This window comes from Ambystoma mexicanum, chromosome 4q (genome assembly GCF_040938575.1).
Source record: "Ambystoma mexicanum isolate Mex_15411 chromosome 4q, UKY_AmexF1_1, whole genome shotgun sequence".
Taxonomy (NCBI): domain Eukaryota; kingdom Metazoa; phylum Chordata; class Amphibia; order Caudata; family Ambystomatidae; genus Ambystoma; species Ambystoma mexicanum.
Genome location: NC_090928.1, coordinates 587,228,044 through 587,246,851, shown reverse-complemented (window position 1 = coordinate 587,246,851; position 18,808 = coordinate 587,228,044). Strand labels below are relative to the sequence as shown.

At 46.3% G+C, this 18,808-nt stretch overlaps 1 protein-coding gene across 2 annotated transcripts in view; it reads left to right on the top strand.

Moving 5' to 3' along the window:
* TNFAIP3 (TNF alpha induced protein 3) overlaps positions 1–7,262 on the top strand; it is an 82,715-nt gene extending 75,453 nt beyond the window's left edge. For both annotated transcript variants that reach the window (XM_069608137.1, XM_069608138.1), the window contains exon 9: positions 5,246–7,262. In XM_069608137.1, coding sequence (XP_069464238.1) covers positions 5,246–5,521 — 276 coding nt within the window. In that variant the 3' untranslated portion in view covers positions 5,522–7,262. The remainder of the gene's footprint in view (positions 1–5,245) is intronic.
* Positions 7,263–18,808: the final 11,546 nt, after the last annotated feature.

The following is an 18,808-nucleotide window of genomic DNA, read 5'->3' as shown; positions in this document are numbered from 1 at the left end:
ATCCTTCGATGTGTCCACTCGCGGTGACCTTGTTCAGGGAAACACAGCTACAAAAAAACAGGGCATCGAAAATACTTTGCTGCATTGGAATTAAAGCGTCCTAATTGCAAGAGTTCTAACAGCTAAGAAAAGTCCCTGATAAAAGACACCTGGCCAGTTCCCTGAAAAAAAAGATGCTCTTTTCATATATTTCGATCTCGTTCCAATGCATTTAGAAAATAAGGCTAGCCTAAATGGCAATGCTGAAAAAATGTCAGATCTGCTCCAGTCGGAGCACCACGCGGTACTTATGCCTTCGCCAGGGCAGAAACTGCCCCCACGGACAGTCTGATTAATTGAGATCAAAGTGTTCATTTGGCATAGGGAGCTTTCATGTGCCTGGGAGGCTGTCACTAGTTATAAGTGGCAAGTCATGTGCCTGGCAAGATGTTATCCTGCCCAAAACACGGAGAGGAATGTAATTTGTACTTGGTGCCCATTCGCTGGATCCCTTGCCCATCGCTTTGCCAGGCCACACTTGTACGGAAAGTTGATTGAATCTTAAATGAGCTAGACTCTCCACCCGCTGACTTCAGTCTTGGGCTGGGAATCCAACATGGAACCCGTTTTCACTTAGTAAGAAAGCAATATTGTTCTGTTGATCTGGTTACAATATGTGAATGCTTCTTACAATTTTAATAAGCCAGTAGCAGCAACACATGTGCTTTTAATTGTACAGAATGACCTTTCTTCCTATAAATGTACCATATTTAGACTTCTCGTTTCACGCAAGTTGTGCACAAAAGATCTCTTTTGCGTGCTCACAAGAAGTCATTAATTCGTTTCCCTCCAATTAGTCCCTCTGCTTGTTGGCCAATTCTTAAGCAGAATTTGACTGTTTTAATTGCCCTGGCATCAGGTATGCATGAGATGCCAGTTTTATGTATTTAATTCATTTTAGGATTTTTATAACATGCAAACCAGACCCTGCGCATTGAAGCATTGTGCATGGCAGAGACACGTAGGCAAAACAACAAACATGGGCGATATGAGTAGAAAACAGATCATACCAGGAAATGAAAAGGTTTTCCATGTCTTTCTAAGCTAAAAAGGGAACTCTCTTCTTTCTGGCAGAAGAGAGTTGCAGAGCCTGATTTGACCATATTTGCTTTGGTAACTCTGGTGATATTAAATTAATAAAGTTGAAGAATACATTTTCATCTCATGGAGCGGAATCATCCAGCAATCTGGAGCTTATCTGCCAAGTGAGGAGAATATTGAGGAGCAATCGCCTTGAATTCTAAACAGCCTAGTTTCAGGTGAGTTCTGGCTTCCAAGGGCAACCAATGCAGATCTGCCAGAGCAGGGAAAATGTGACCGAACTTGCTTTTAGCAGCAACCAGCCAGGCTGTAGAATGCAGAAGAGATTTTAATGGCCTTAGCTCATACAGAAAGGCGCCACAAAGAAACGGCATTGCCACCATCAACGTGAAACAGCATCCAAGCACGAACCAGTTTCCAGATCAGCCAATTAATTAGTGTGGGAATAAACCTACAAGCTAATGTCACAGGGAGGAACGGACACACCTAGACATCAAGAATGTTAAAACGGATTCTATTTGGAATTAAACAAAAGGGGTGCAGTTGATAGGGACGGGGGTGCCCAACACAATGAACAGCCACCCTGGCAGAGTGGAGCGTATGGACCAACCCCAAAAGACTCCCTCACCCACAGGATGGCTTGACCGGCACACCTATTGGTCTGGGGTTGAAAGGGCAACCTCTATTGTGGTAGGCATAGTTCCCCCGGTCTTCACAGTGGCTTTTCCTTAGATTGTTGGCATCCCTGGCCTGGGTTGCCATAACGTCTCTTACACGTTAATCCTACGATTGGAGCAGGGTGATACAAACTCCGACAGAACATAGGGGACTAAGTAACCAACAAAGGGAAGGGAGATTCTCAGAAAACCGCATCAGAATGGAAGGATAAATAAGAGGAGAAAAGGGCTTAAGCTGAAGAGGACTGAGTGCCCTTAGTCCGATGTCCAAACCCTCTTCTAATCCACACAATTCTGCACGCCCACGCGCAGGAAGGAGCCCTTCAGGCAACTGACAGCCTGATTGAGTTTGAAGCACCCCAGCCGACATCTTGGCATGGGCTTGGCAGAGGATTCTTGTGGCCGTGTGCTGCACTCCTACTGGGGCAAGCCCTTCTAGCTTTCTTTCCCCTCTTGCCAGGGGGGCTCGCCTGGGTAGGATTCCCCCCACCCCCCACCTGGGTCAGTTTTTGGCTTCAGTCATTATAATCCTTCTTGGGGTTCAGCCTACCAAAGGCTCAGTTTAGGCTCTCAATGTTCGCCAACTTGTTTTGTTAGTGCTAGTCGCTTTGCAGCTACCACTCGCACCTGGCTTGCAGCCCAACAGGCTACTGTCTTGCTCTTGCTCTTCAGATCCTGGTTCCTGTCATCTTTTGGATCAGTAACCCCAGCATTCCCTTACTCTGGCCTCTCGTACAATCCATGAACTACTTGCAGTGTGGTTTATTTGGCCTAACCGCCTCTTCTTCTTCTGCTATCTTACAATGTGTCCTATTTGGGGTGGCCACATCTGGTTCTTTCTCTCTGTTTCTACTGTTCCTCTGTCTGCTGCAACACCACCTCCACTAGCTTGTTTCTGCCTCATGTTATGTTTTTTAGTCTTGGACATAATTGTTTTAGTGAGCATTGGGATTGGTGGGTCTCTTTCACCCTTAACCTGGCGTTGTGTGGCTGGGGAAACCTAATGGCGTCCACCCTTCTGCCCAGGTGCCCTGTTTTTCAATATTGTTCAGGTGTTGTGCTTTATCCAAGTATTAAATGTGTTTACTTGTGCCCCTTCCCCTGCCAACCAAGGGCTCAGATAGCATGTCCACCACCATGGGGCTAGGCGTGGAGGTCATGCTATCGGGGCCGTCCTTTGGTCCGCTTACCAAAGCTGTCGGCAAATGTGCTTGCTTATTGCCATACCAACCCTATGCCTGTATGCTCTGTCTCTGTACTTTCCCTGCTGATGCTCGTCGTGATCCATTCCAAGATCCCTTTTAGGACATGCTCACCCCACATGTGCTCGTTCTAGTCTCGCTCCTCTTGTGGACACGTCAGTGGAGCCCAGAGTGAGCAGCTAAGTCCCCACTTGTACTGCATTAATGGCAAGCCCTTAATGGCCCTGATTTTCTCAGCTGCCCCAGCGCCAGGTACTGTTCCCCACAAATGATAGTAACTCAGAGCAGTTTTCCTCAATCGGCATAAGATCCATTTCTTGATGGCACCCTCTTAAGGCCTTTATGTTATGTTATTTGGCATTTATATAGCGCTCTATATATCATTGCTATGACCTCAAAACGCTTGTGGGTTGAATGCCCTCTGGGACCTTAGTCCAAGTCAGTCAAGAGAGTAGGGTTTTATAGGATGCTTGGGTGCACTCAATATGTGAGCAGCTGATGCGATTGCTTGATGGTAGCTGCATCCTAACATTAGGTGTGGTGGTATTGAGAGATCAGTTGAATTTGTGCAATCTGGTGGTTGGTCACTGAGACTGCATTCTGGCGGCATTAGGCCTGTGTAGGATGCTTATGTGTGCAGCTAGCCCTAATTTCTATCATGGGGTGTAGCTGCGTTTTAGCAGGATGTTGAGGTGTTCATGGAGTATTGTTCCTATGTAAGTAGCTAGGCTGTAATTGATCGTGGGGTGTATCTGCATTCTGTTGTGTGTTAGTGTAGAGTAGAGAGTGAGCATAGTGATAGGAGAGGTGAATGTCTGGAGTGGATTTCTTATTCTTACCAGCCCACTGTTCTGGATTACATTCACGTGCTTCGCGATAGCTGCACTCAGTGGGAGATGGCACAGGAGGTCGCGAGGCATGTGTAGTGGACTCATGAAGCAGCTAGTTAGTGGTCCTATATCTAGCGCCTGCAGGATGCTAAGGTTATCATCTATGGTAACTGTTTTCTGTTTCTGTCTTGGTGACTTGTTAGTCACTTTCAGTGGTGTCATTGCACTTTCTTTGAGGGGATGCGTGTAGGGCACTTGGTGGGACACCAAGGGGACAATGGGAGACCTCTGCGGGACCCACCACGCACCTGGGTACTTTACTTGGCATCCAAAGTTCCCCAGGCCCCATCAATGCTTTCTTGACAGGGGACTTTGTCACAGGAAATACAGTGTGTTTTCCACTCACAGGAAGGAGTTTACATTTCGGCCTCTCCACACCATGGCGCATACAAGGACTCAAACTCACTTTAGCCGCATAATCTGTTATGACCGCTTTTTATTCTTGCTGATCCACGCAAGGTTTACCAAAGCATAACAAGATCCCACGTGTTCACGCAGCGCATGCTCTGACATTCGAAATGTGACTCACCCGCCCCCCTGTTTGCTTTAAAGAAGAGACATGATTGTTGAAAATGATTCATCAGATCATTTGTTCCCCCTCCGTTGTCATACATCCTTTCTCAGTGTTTTCCCGTGAACCACATTCCTCAGTTTTGACTGGTATCCGATATACGAGTAGAGGCTGTGAGTCAAACAATGACTGACGCGCAGAGATCAGGTGCTGTGAAGCATACTCACTACTGGCCTTTGAAAAACTGAAGTTCCCCAAGAAAGGCTGCAAGGATAGTCTGCCACACCTTGAAGGTTTAAAGTTGCCTCTGTTGCAGGAGAGGGCTTAGTAACCTTACTTGGGGCAGGTGCTACAATAAGGGTAGAGTAGGCGACTGCCTAGGGCACCACCATCAGAGGGCCGACAGGAAGCGCCATTTTGGCCCATTAAATGTGGCATAATTGTAAGTGAAAGAGATGATGCGCAAAACTGGCGCTTCATTGGGGGCGCCATCAATCCTTGCATTGGCTCTCAGTGACGAGCCCTGCCCGCCCCCTCACGCCCCCACCCGAAATGGAGCTGTGTGTTGCAAGTGTAAACAGGATTATCAATGCAGTCCTGTTTTCATGGTGTTCCTGCATGGATGCTCATCAGGGAATACCTAGTAGGGAAACTTGAAAAGGGGCACAGCCACAAACCACATAGCAAGCATGCATGCAAAACACTACACGTTTTGAAAAATGTTTTATTTGTCCTCTCTATAGTTGTCAGTGTACTTGTTGGATAGTTATTAAATACCCTCCTTATGTAATAGTGTTGGCTACTAAAATAACTGCTTTTCTGGTTTGATTGTGTAATTAATGATCACTTCTTTATTTTTTTTTCTTCTTCTTTCAATCCTTTCAGAGAACAGACCAGCACCGAGAAGTGCAACGCAGCTCGTCCAGCCCCCTGAGGAAAAAGTGCGCCAAGAACGACTGCAACATTTCCGTGGCACACCGAAATGATGAACTGTGTCCAGAATGCCAGCGGAACAGCAGCAGATCGCGCAGAGGGCACTGCGCCGCCCCCGAAGACGTCCCCAAGCAGCGCTGCCGGGCACCTGGCTGTGACCACTTTGGGAACGTCAAGAGCCAGGGCTTTTGTAACGAGTGCTTCCAGTTCAAACAGATGTACCACTAGAAGAAAGACTGAGAAAAGACTTCTGTTCCGGATATGCAAAAAATGGTGCTAATGGCCGAACACTGCTCTTTGGGGCGTCCCGGTCGCAACGAACAGACAATAGTGGCCTGTTTTTCTACCACCTGTGCACGCCGTACACATTTGTAGGTGTACACCTACTATACCTATCGTTTTGCACACTGTAAATGAACAAGGACAGTCAACATTTTAATGTAAATGACTAATTTATGAAATTACTTGTAATTTACTCTTTACTTGGGAATATATGCCTTATGCCTTTTGCCTGTGGATGATCTGATGATTTGCTCTGAACTATTGTATGCCATGTGGGCCTTTTATATAAAGAGATTTTGACCATGCAAGCCTTCTTCAGGAACAGACAACAGCATGTAGAGCTTAAAAAACAAGAAGGCACTACTGAGCCCATGCTCGAATCGCTGCATAGAAGATTTGGCGCATAGCAACCCTCTTACCATGTATTGTGTCAACGGTTGCCAGGAGTCGCTCTTTCAGTGGCAACAGCTCCCTCAGCATCACAGCCTATTTAGAGAGTCTGGCAGACATCAGATCTCTGTAGAATTTGGCACTGAATCCGGGATCATGAATGGTAGTGTACTTTTTTTTTTCTTCTTTAACAGAAAGGTTTGCCATGATGGCCATCATCAAAGGCTGTGCATGGGCGGCCTGAAATATTTGATTCGAGGTGCCTTACAGCTTGGTAAAGGACAGAATAATCTAAAAGAGATCGCCAAAGAGCTCTGTGGACAAAGATGTCAGAAAACGCGCTCCTCAGACCAACGACTAAACCTTTATTTTGATTAGCGTTCTGCTTGTTTCATGCTGTCCGCAGCTTAGTTGGTGACGATCACTATGCAGCAAACCACCCCTTAACAAAGAATACTGAATACATTTTGTTGTCACGGGCTGGGAGAAATAGTAGAAATGTTGCAATAGTTCCACAATTTTGGGCGCCATGATGGCCAGATACATCCAATGACTGCTTTTCTGGTTCTTTTCAGGTTCGGAATAGAGAGAGATGCAGGAAGGATGTGGCAGGAGCGCTGCTCAGGTGGCAGCTTGGCTCCTGCTTAGATCTACTTTCTCAAGTGACAATCGATGCTTTGAGCATACAGATTCTTTTCCTCTACGATATTTAACAGCAGCTGCTGCTGCTTTCATGACGAGATGGAGTTGTGCATATGCTAGTTTTGTCTGTAAGACATTGGACCTCATTATGGGTCTGGCGGTAATCGTGCCGGTGATACTGGTGGGTTGCCGCCAGACCTGTAAATATTTACCGGCACCTGACTTCCCGATAACACAGGGGGATTACAACCCCGGCTGCCCGGAAAGTCAGACGCCGGCACATTGTAAGTCCCCATTCCTATAGAGTCCTCTTGGACTCTATGGGAATTTGGACCAAGGAAGCACCAGCACCATTGTTAACGGTGTGGCAGCTTTGCCTACTGTGGGCGCTGTGCCCGGCAGGCAAACATGTAGTTTGCCTGTACAGAAACAGTGCTGGTAAGCTTACCGGCACCGTTGTTTCCGGACCGGCAAACTTAGAATGAGGCCCATTGACTTGCTAACATTCATATAATTCATCTAGAAATGGAGAAGGTGTCTCCCATGTACATAAATGTCTTATTTTATTGTTTGTGACATCATGGGTTTGTCAAAATGTGAACATGCTGCCCATTTTGGGATATTTAAACATTAAAGAACACACCATTATTTAAAATTGTGCTTTTTAAAGTTTGCATGTTTTTTTTTTCGTGACTTCTTGACAGATTAATTTCCTAAAAGTGGCCACACCAGAACTGTGCATCTAGGAAAGTTACCAGTTTACTCCGAAGCTACTCTTACTCCATTTTACCAACAGCTGCCGACCGCAGGACCTGATTTGAAAATGAAACTTCCTTGTCTTTCGCCACCCTCGTCCCAATTACACATCCGGAAGTGCTCATCCCACAGGCCCTGACCTCATGACAACAACCAAGCCACCGTTTAAGGACATCAACGGACCTGGAGCCTAAAAAGTTCATTAAGAACTTACATTGTACCTTTCCGACCACACTGATGTTCAAAATGGTTGCAAAGATGGCTAACACATCTCGTTGTTGGTTATGTGTAATCCTGATAAATATTTGGTTAAATGTATGCTGCTGGATTCTGAAGGGAAAATAACATCTCCTATCTCATTATCTTTTCACACCCATTCACTGATCCACCCCTCCCGTGTTTTAAAACTGTTCAACATGTTGTCCACTCCAAAACCTAAGTAAATAAATAACTGCTGTTGGAATTATGTAATCTAAGGAGCTTTCAGGCAACAATCACTGGTGTAGCCATGGATTATCTTCACTTGCAAGTTTCCAACTGCCAGGCCAGCTTCAGCCACTCTCTGGTGTCCTCCCCTGGCTGTACTCACTCCCCTTGCTCCCTCAACCTTCTCCTCTACCACTTGTGGCCGCCTTTCTCACACTTCTGGATCCTATCCTTGCCTACCCAGTGGCCTAGAAATGCTCGAAGGACTCCTGCTGCCAGGCTGCTGAGCATCTGTGCCTTGGCAGCCATATTGTGATGGCCTTCTGTTTTTTCTTTTTTTCCATTTTACCTGCTTCCAGTGGCTAGGTGCTAACAGCATTATTGCCTGGACCCAATGGCCAATACTGTTTGTCATGAGGCTTTTGCCCTCCTTATGTGCCTTTGCTTTGCTCAGCCAAAAAGGTGGGCTTCCAGCCTCATAGCTGGTATTGCCTCGGGCTCTTAGCAATAATGCTCAAACAATGTGAAACGTAGGCGCACCATGTAAATAGTGTGTCAGCAAAGGACCTCACTGTTAAGGCCGGTGCTCTGCCAATCAGGTGGCTGGACCAGGGGGCGATAATACGCATTCTCTGTTTCCAGCCACCCGAGGTGGCCCAATTTTTTTATGTCGGGAGACAACAGGAAGCCTCTTCCTTTTGCTCCCCCCTCAAAACAAACCATACCCCTTTCCCCGCTCCTCCATCCCCACTTACCTCCTGGACCGGAGCTTTGTGCACCAGTCGGTGCTCCTCCCGCTCCCAGCTACCGCGGAGGCCATCTTTTTTTGCCTTTTTTTTCATTGGGGGATTGACGTTGTGCAATAAGCGCAGCCAATCTTCTAAAAATGTGTGCAACCCGAATGGCTTTTTCCCTCGCGTCGGCGGGCAGACATGGCCGGTAACGGCCCTCGCTTTGCTGGGCCTGCCAAGGATTAGGCTGGCGGGCCGTTACCAGCCATTTCCACCTGCCGACGTGAGAGTGAAAGCCATATTAATGCTTAGTGTCTCCCTTAGCCAGCACTCCATCTTCACAATGCTCACTCCCAGGTTCAAAACATCACCTTTAACTGGTTTGCTTTGTTTGTAACCGTTTTTTGGGATTTTGCTATAATATTACAGTGTTACAGCCCGCATAGGGCGATCTGTAACTGGTTCAAGCATCCCTAACCCTCGTTATGGGCAGGAGGAGCACTCTGGTGTAGGCCAATAACACGTGTTACAGCCTTACTCTGGGCTGTAACGCCGCAGTATGGCATCAATAGCTGGCGAAAAGACATTTGTGAAATTCACATGGTTGTAAAAACGTATAGATTCCATACCTTTCCGTTTCCAGAAGATGTAAGTTGGGCGCTACGAATCTTAATATTATCAAGCACTAACTGTCCCATGAGGGTCCTGAAGAAGGTAGAAATAGGTTGCAATCTTTTATCATTTACTTTACTATGAAACAGCCGTTTTGCAAATACTGTGCAGGAAGCAAACGCACCTCATTGCAGGATCAGCAGAATAGTGGGACACAGTGGAAAGGATGGTTATGTTTTTTTTCAGGAGTGAAACATTCAAGTTGCAAGCTTCAAGCCAGCCATAAAAGTACCTCGCCTCCCACATTCTCCACATGCATGTAGCACTCCATTTGCTACTCGCCAGGAGCCAATTCTCACTCGCCAATAGCTAGTGTCAAGCGCAGATTTCGAGAAAAAGGGCCTTTCCACCAGATTTAGACCTTTTCTGTATCAGCCAATGAGATGAGTAAGCCTTAAGCTGTGACTATGACGGCCATCTTCCCATTTCCCGTGGTTTGTCAGTGGGCCCTCTATTCCGTCTCAGAGTCATTCAACCTTCTCTGCATTTTGATTGGATGTGGGTAGCTAAAAAGACCAGCATGTTGAACTGACAGATGCGTTCTTTATTTGGAGAGGGACTCTTTGATGTTGCTGGCTTCAGAAGGTGGCTAAATCATCTGGGAAATCGCTGCTCGATGTTGTATCCAAGGGACTTGCTTCTGTGTGGGGTTCATGGATCCATTACAGCACTTTTCTCTTCCAATATATACGAGAAATCCAAAGAAAAGTAAACAGAAATGCGATAAGTCTGAATACCCGCTAGATGGTCACTCATAAGGGGCAATAAATGGTTGCAGTGAAGGTAAATCGAGGTTCTCAATATTTTTTGTAAATTACTAGTTAAATGTTTTAGCATACAATATGGCACTGAACTATAAAATAATTCAACACAATTTATAATCTATACAGCCCAAACTATACACAAAATGACAAATACAATACCATACAGTATGCAAAGGATAAGTGCTTTCAAAATTTAATCATAAAAATATAGTCCTTCAATTAGGTGACAGTACCCTGTGACTCTTTGGACCAGGACTCCTCATCTTTTGAATATGCGGACTAGGGCTGATGTGTGCTGTTGTGCACACATTTCAGAGTCCTGCCCTAAATGACACTGTAAGGCTAAGCATCAAAGATTAGTTATGTAAAATTAAATTCACAAAAGAAGAATTTAGAATTGAAATGTACACAGGATGCTCAACATGTTTTGGCTTACCTCCATTGCCAGGAGCAATTTATTCTCTAATCTAAAAATGCTCTCTAAGGGTTGTGCATCACGCAGCCTCAAAGGCGATCCTAACCAGGTGTGTTTGTCTTGCCCGTATCCCTGATACATGCTTAAGGACTGTGAAATATGCCATGGGTTCAGTTCAGAAAACTGCACAGATCCAGTCAAGAAGGATCATTTTCTAGCTAAATAAGTAGGTAAAAATCAACCCTGGACGAGTTCATCTATCTTTGAGCAGACCAAGATAGAGCAACATATTTGAATGAAAAGAAATAGATCTGAGAAAGATCTAGCGATGAAAAATTGGGTGTAAGGTGCCGATCTCAAATTGTCCCAGTTGGATCATTCCACTTAGCCCTCACAATTGATGTAACTCTCTTCTACAGACCACCCAGATTCCACATAGAAGACCACAACCTTGTTGACTGCGAGCATCCCCCCGTTTGAAACTGCCAATACAATGCTTTAAGTAATTATCTTTGACGAAACCCCATCTTTGTGGTATCAAGCAATCAGATCGGCATTGTGGTTTGCAACAGTTCCATTGACGACCACCATCTTGCTAATTGATAACCAACATCTTATCAGCCCCATCAAAGGCCACCCAATAAATAACCTATTAACAATTATTCTGTCATCATGAAAACAGAATGACATACTGATTACACCAGAAGTCCATCCTGGGGGTGGGGGGCACCACTGTGACTCTTCAATTCCTTATACCCTTTTAGACACATGGCTGTTCTGCCATGGGGCACTCTGAAATTGAGGATACAGCCATTCCTGGGTATTGTGTAAGATACTTGGCTGGAGGTCCAAGTGGTGGAAGAGACAGATCCTAATCTTCAAGAAGAAATCTCAAAATACATTGTAAGCCTTGAAAAACGGCAGGAACAGATATTGTGTAAATGCTAAAGGCAGCAAGCCACAAAACCTCAAAGGGTCCAGGAGGCACTTCCAGGGGGATTTCAAATCTGTGGCCTTAGGTTCTGTAGACCACCCAAACAGAAAGAACCACCACTACTCCTGGATCCTTCCAGGACTTGGAAGACTTCCAGGGACTTACCTCCCATTCGTGAGCTATATATTCCCTGGGAAGACATGGAGGACGTGGAGGACTCTCATGGGTGCCCTGTGAAAGATCCACTGTTCCTAAACATGGCCTACTAATGCCCATTAGTAATGATTTTTACCCGAGGATAAGAACATGGACACCATGAGCATCTTCAATGAGGGAGGTCATCAGTTAGAGAGTGGTTGATATTGCATGGACCTTTTTAAGAACTGGAGCAGTGAAGACACAAGGAGAGCTTAAAAGCACAATTTTCTAAACTGTTTAAACAACAAAAAAAGGAGAAATGAGCAATGACCAACAATGTCTGATATCTCTTACATGATTATACATTAGATTATATTCTGGTTCAATAGGTAAAACAAATCATTAACTTTGTTCAAAGAAATCAAATAAACAGACAAACACTCCCTCCCTCCATCTGCATCCTTTTTCCCCACCCCACTCTTGCTTCATTTCTGCTCTTGTTCTACTTCCCAGAATTCTAAGGTCTGTTCTCATCAGGCAGCGACACAACACGCCACAGACAAGAAGCGGAGCTTTGAAACTACCACTGCTGATTTGGAACAGTATAATAGCCTGGGACATAACATAACCTTTATTTAACCTTTGTCCTCCTTTGATCATCCCCTCCGCTATTGCCCTGTACTAGTCTCTCACATACCAAGATCTGGATAGCCTTTGGCGTCACAATACTCCGCTGTCCGGAAACTAGCCTTGGCTCTAGAAAACTACTATGGTGATGACTGGTGCAGTATATAATAGAACCAAAAAAAATCTCAACAATACTCCTTTCTGTTCCCTTAGTCACACTCACCTTCAATCATGTTCATTAAGCCTTTAGGGGATCTGCGAGTAACAAACTTAACAGAAGGTACTTCTATTACCTGTTTCTGCGAATGCCTGCCACCACCTCCCCTAAGCATGCTGAAATGGCCGGGTTGAGGGCAATTGACAGACATCCTCACATGAGCAATGCAAATTGACTTGTCAGTTGTTCTCATTAAAGACAGAACATAGCACTTTGAAATTAAAAGGTTAATATCTGCTGCTGGGTTGAAAGCAAAGGCTGCATTGGGGCTGCAGGTGTAGAGGACATTTAAACCTCTGTCTGCTTTCTTCCTCCACTAAATACACAGAGGACAGTGGGCCTCATTACGAGTTTGGTGGTAATTTACCACCAACCTCGATTATCGTTACCACCACTTGGTCCGGTAGAGTTACCAAAGGATTACAAGTAGTGGTAGGGCAGTGTGTGTAATTCCCTATTTATGGAGTCTATAGGACCGCATTTGGAATTTTGGGGGATTTACCACTGGTGGAACTACTGTGCGGTAAATCTGCAGATTTATTGAGACAAAGTGGAGGATTTGCCTCCATCAACAAGCTGAAGGTGCATCCACACTTTTCCTTAACAAATTGTGGATTTACCGCACAGTAATTCTGTAGTGGTAAAACCTTCAAAACCTATACTTTGGCAGTGTGGGAAACACTGTGGTAATTCCGTTAGCATCAAAAAAGTGGCGGTGGTGGAATTACCGCCTCTTTTTTCCCCGCACTAGCAAACATGTAATGAGGCCCAGTGTTTTTCCCCAGGCACTCTCTGGAAACTGGCTAAAGGGAAAAGATATTTGGATATCATTTGAATGAATGAATGAACTCAACTGCATTTTTACCTGCTGTAGGAAATATGCCTAGCCCTCTCAATGCAAGTGTAAATTAATGTTTTTCCATATAATCCCACCTAGGTTTTGAAAGTGTTTGTGAAGGATTTCCTAGCCAATATTGCAGCCATACATTTGAAAAATATAGTGAAAACCCACATTTCTCAACCACATTCTCCTGGATGTTCATATAGACCATGTATATGTTTGCCTGGTATGAAAAGGAAGGTAAAGGTGGGAAAAAACTAAAGTGTGATGGAAGGGGCAGTGAGGGAAATGTGTGCATTTGTTGCAACCACTCAACTCCCTCATTTGGGACTTACTTGCTACTGTGAGGAGCCAGGAATGAGACTCGGGCACAAGGGATTCATGGTTCTGGTCAAAGACTTTCATTAAAATAAAGGGGCGGGTGGAAATGCCTCGCTGTCCCTGCTCTAAGATTTATCTCCCTACCTTAAACCAAAAGTAAGGGTCTGTTAGTGTCGGAATGCCCAAAGCAAAACAGTCCTGTGACCAAAGTATTACTATGGCCCTCACATTCTAAGAAATAAACTCCTAAAGTGAAACAGGTAATGTCTTTGGCCTTAAGTGGTTCATAAATGTTTAAAAAGAAAAATGCGTAACTCCAACACAAATGTTCCGACAGGATAGAGTTCCTTGTTCCAGAGGGTGGTTCCCCTGCCCTGGATTTCTCTTCTCTTGGTGTTTTATGCAGGTTTCTCTTGATAAATGATACAACTGATACACAAAACAACTTGACTCTCTGTCTTGTTAGGATAGCTTTTGTACTCTCCTGCCAGGTTTTCACTCCTCTTATTATGATCAGCACAGACTTTGTACTAATCCTGATACGTCCTTCTCAGGACTCCTTTGTCATGCACTTCCTATTTTGAGACACCAGTGTCTCACTCGCTACTCCCCAGGGATCTGTCATCCAGGTGGCCAGGACACGGCCATCGCTATTGGATCCATTTCCTGGGGGTGGGCCAGTGCGGGAGGATCACCTGGATGAGGGGTCTTCGGGGAGTGGAAGTGGGACACTGAAGGGTGAGTAGCCTTCCTTATGACACCTTTTCCCCATCCTACCCAATAGGATATCTAGAAACTCAACCCCGCCCTTTCTTGACCCAAACACTTTCTCACAAACAGATTACCATGAAAGACAAAGGACTAACACCAGAGCCGCATACCTGACATGTCCCAATACAAGGGTCAGGCAGAGCCAGGCAATCTGCCGATAACTAAACTAAACACACCTGACTTCCCTTCTGTTTCCCCATCCTGTCATGATGGTCCGCCTGAAGTCCAAAGCCAAGTCTATCCCTCTCACCACTCATCCCTCCTGGAGTGATCACTTTCCCCTTTCCTCCCACCTCACCCTCTCTACCCCTCAGGCCAAGCCACCCCCAGCACTGCCACCCACCTTCTCGGTTATCCGACCCATAAAGCGTGTGTCAGTTGAGGCTTTTGCTGCCATTTTCACACAAACCCCCCCCCTTTGACTGACTCACACCATGACACAGCCCTTTCCATGCTCCACTCTGCGATATCTGATACTCTTGATATTCTTGCCCCTGTCATGAGGATTGGCCTGAATGCCAAAGCCAAGTGCAACTCCGGGTATAACTTTGACCTCGTCACCCTCAAACGCAAGTGCGGGATGGCTGAGAGGAAATGGCGTGCCTCTGGTACATCCTCTGACAAACTGGCCTGCTGCCTGCTCCAAAGGCAATACCGGCTCTCTGTCCGCACCAAGAACAGAGCTCACATCCAAACCCGTCTCTCTCCGGTAGCTAACAACTGGGCCAAACTCTTTCAAATCTGCAAGGAGCTGGCCAATCCTGCTGCAATCTCTACCTCTCCTATCCCCTCCCAGACCCTCTGCATGGCTCTGTCTTCTAATTTCATATCTAAAACTCAGGACATCCTGTCCACTCTCTCTTCCTCTCGCCCCCTACTCCCTGCTCTTCCTCTGGCCCTTCTTCGGCCACCCCTCCTCCCTCCTTTTCTGCCTTTCCCCTGTTCTCCCCAGACCAGGTTTCTAGACCAGTCCGGTCTATGAAAGTCTCGTCAAAACAGATTCACCCCGTTCCTCCAAAACCATCAAGGACCACATTGACACCCTGGCTCCTGCTCTGGCTGACTTCTGCAACCACTCCTTCACCACTGGAGTATTCCCTTCCCCCTGAAGCACTCCCTTGTGCACCCTCTTCTTAAAAAACCCTCTACCGACCCTTCATGCCCGGCTAACTATAGCCCAATTTTCATCCCCCCTTTCCTGGGCAAACTCATGGAAAAGTTGGCCATCTCCCAGCTTACTCTTCACACTGAATCTGTTGGTTGTCTTCAGAGCAGCCAGAAGCATGAAAACTGCTCTCCTGAACATCTGTGAGGATCTGCTCTCCAACCTTGATTCCAATAACCCCTGTGTCCTCATCTTACTTGATCTTTCTTCTGCCTTTGACAAAGTCAACCATGCCATCCTGCTCAACTGTCTCTGTGATAACCTGGGTATCACCAATCAGGACCTGGCTTGGCTGACTTCTTTCCTCTCGGATCGACCATCCCAGGTCCAACTTGGGTCCTTCTCTCCTCTATCTCTACATGTGGTGTTCCCCTGGGGGCTAACCTCTCTCCCTGGCTGTTCAACCAAAACCTGACAGTTCTTGCCCAACACATTGCCGCTCTCTGCCCCAACTTTCAGTACTATGCAGATGACACTCAGCTCATTTCAGGCTCCCTTCAGCCACCTCTTCTTCTTCTCTCATCTCTGACTCTCTGTCTGCTATCCAGGAGTGGTGTGCCGCCAATGATCTCTGCCTTACTGCCAGTAAGATTGAGATCCTCCTCATCAGCACACCCACTCCCTCCTTTCCTGTCACTCTCTGGCCGGCCTCTCTTGGCCCTCTTCCTGCTCCCACCTGTGAGGCTTAAAACCTCGGGGTCATCTTCAACTCCATACTCCTTCTCTCCTCATATCTCTGAAGTCTCTAAGAAGTCACACTACCAGCTGCACCTCCTCAGAGGTATTCTTCCTTTCCTCTCCTTCCCCCAGAAGCTCACTGTCTCCAGAGCTTTGGTTCTCTCTAGGCTGGACTACTGCAACAGCCTCTTTCTAAATCTGTCTGCTTCTGCTCTCTGCCCTCTGCAACTCATCCAAAACAGGACTGAGAGACTTGTCCTTGGCCTCAAGCCCAGGGATCGTATCTCTCCAGTACTGAAATCTCTGGACTGGCTGCTAGTGGTGGCGGGGATTAAGTTCAAACCCCTCTGCATTGTCCACAAAGCCTTCTGGGGCCTGGGGCCTCAATACCTTCAACTCTCTCTTCCTATACATCTTCCTTCTCGAGCTTTTCACTCATCCCCCCTCAACTCCCTCAGAGTCAGTCGCTTCTCCAAGCAACAAGCTGGTGGTAGATCTCTTTCTCAGGCTGGAGCCTCCCCCTGGAACAGTGTCCCTGCCTCTCTGAAAATTGAGGAGAACCATCTCCGGTTCCGGAAAGCACCTCAAGACCTTCCTCTTTGCTTCTGCTTTCTCTCATCCTCTCCCCTGTTGAACTCCTGGCTGAAACTGCTCTGTTCTCCGGCCCAGGTCCCTTCCCAGCCAGTTGCACACTTGCACTGCCCCCACCTGGCAACCCTTGCACTCTGGGGCTGTTTCTGTATCTCTACAGCCCCTACCAGCACTCGACACCTGATGTCTGCACTTACCTTTGCCACCAGCTGGCCGCACCTCTTATTTTTCTTATTTATTGTTTTATTTATTTAGTGTCTATCCTATGTACTGCACTTCCCCTCGCACGTTTCCCCTTCCCCAGCTCCCCTGCACTTGCACAATCTCAATGTCACGTGGCCTAGTAATATTGTTGTCTCTGTCTTCCCTCTGTTCCCCTCCCTTGCCTCGTCGCGCCTTGAAACACTTGTGTATAGACGCGTTATAAATGCCATATCATATCATAGGGATAAAAGGCAGAGCACACAGAGAGCAAGGCCAAACGCATGAGGAAGCAGCTATTCCAGGACGGCAGTTCAAATGGAGGAGAAAGGCGGCGAGAACCTCAAAGGATGGAATTGCCCTTTCCCTTTTCAACACACAGAGCCTCAGAGAAGGGAAATATAAGACTGGGAATCTCAGCTAGAGAATTGTGCGAAGGATGTCAGCGCTACATGGGACCCTCCCTCACTGATAGCCATGGAGGGGAGAAGCGGTTGCCATTGTGGTACTGTCCTTGACTCCAGAGGCAGGAGACGCCAACAGAGTTCGGCACAGGCGGTGAGTCGGAAAGAACTGATAATAGACCAGATTGTGTTGGTCTCAAGGTTGAGAAGAGCAACATTGTAAGAAGAAAGAAGACTAAAGTGCAAAGGTCTTTTGCAAGCAAAATTGGTTTCAGAGTCAGAGTGCATCAGCGCCACATGGGCACTCATTAGAAGGACTCTGACTGGAGCACCCGTTCCTGAGGAAGGAGAATGTGTTCAACTGGGAAACCAAAGTGGTCCTGCAGTGGGTTATGTTGAATACCGTGCATAGTCGAAAGTCTTTGGTTGTTGTAGAAACTACACGTACCAAGGGGCCTTAGGGGAGGCCGGTGTAAGGTGTCAAAGTGGTCATACGAGGGTCAAGCCAAACCCCTTGTACAGTGGAAAGCCTTTGGTATGTTGTGGTGGCAAATGTGAACCCGACTGAGGGATGCCTGAGAATTAGGGTGAACAGTAATACACCCATGAACATTGTGACGACAAGTGTTAACCCGACTGAGGAATGTCTACAGTGAGTGGTTGGTCTGAGCCCGATTGAGGGAGACTAACATTGAAAGAAGGATCAGAGCCTGGCTGAGGGGGAGCCAAGGGTGAAGATTAATCACCTGACATGAATGTTAACAGAAAGAACTTTTGTTTTGTTGTTAATGGCATTTCAGGCCCTCTAAAGCAAGAGACTTTGCATGAAAGAGACTTGGACACAGAAGGTCCTGATATTGGGAAAAGGAACTGTAACCTCATGCCGTAGAATCCCAGGAGTGTGCTATGCTCAAGAGTCCCGCCTTGCTCTGTGCTAAACACGTGGGGAAGGGAGACCCTGGCGATAACATCCTGACTTAGCATTTTATGAACACTTCTTTCTTTTCTTATGACCATTATCCCAAGCTCTTCTGTAGCATAATGATATGGATTGGCAATCGTTTTTTTTAGTATAGGCCCTTTTTATTTAACTAGACTCCACTAGGACTATATTATTATTATTATTTGATGGTTGTAGCCTGCTCCCATCTTAGATTTAGGTGTAGGTTAGGTGTTTATGTCACCCATTTTATACTTTAAGAAACACCCTTGAACTTTGATCACTTGTGTCGGTCTTACTTTGATACCATGCCTTCTTTACACTATAAAATGTTCACATTGTCCTTGCCTGGTGTACTTCCCTACCAGGGCTTTCTTTTATACACCCACTTGAAAATGCCTGGTATACTCTCTTGCCAGGGCTTTCTTAGATGCACACACTTGCAAATGCCTAGTATACTCTCCCGCCAGGGCCTTCACACATAGGTATCTTTCTTACACCTTTAATTTACCTTGTATACCTCTCTGCCAGAGCTTTTCTCATGTGGGCTCTGCGCTCCCCTCCAAACTCGATAGTCTCTTACCTTTCCTGATAATACATCTGCCTGGT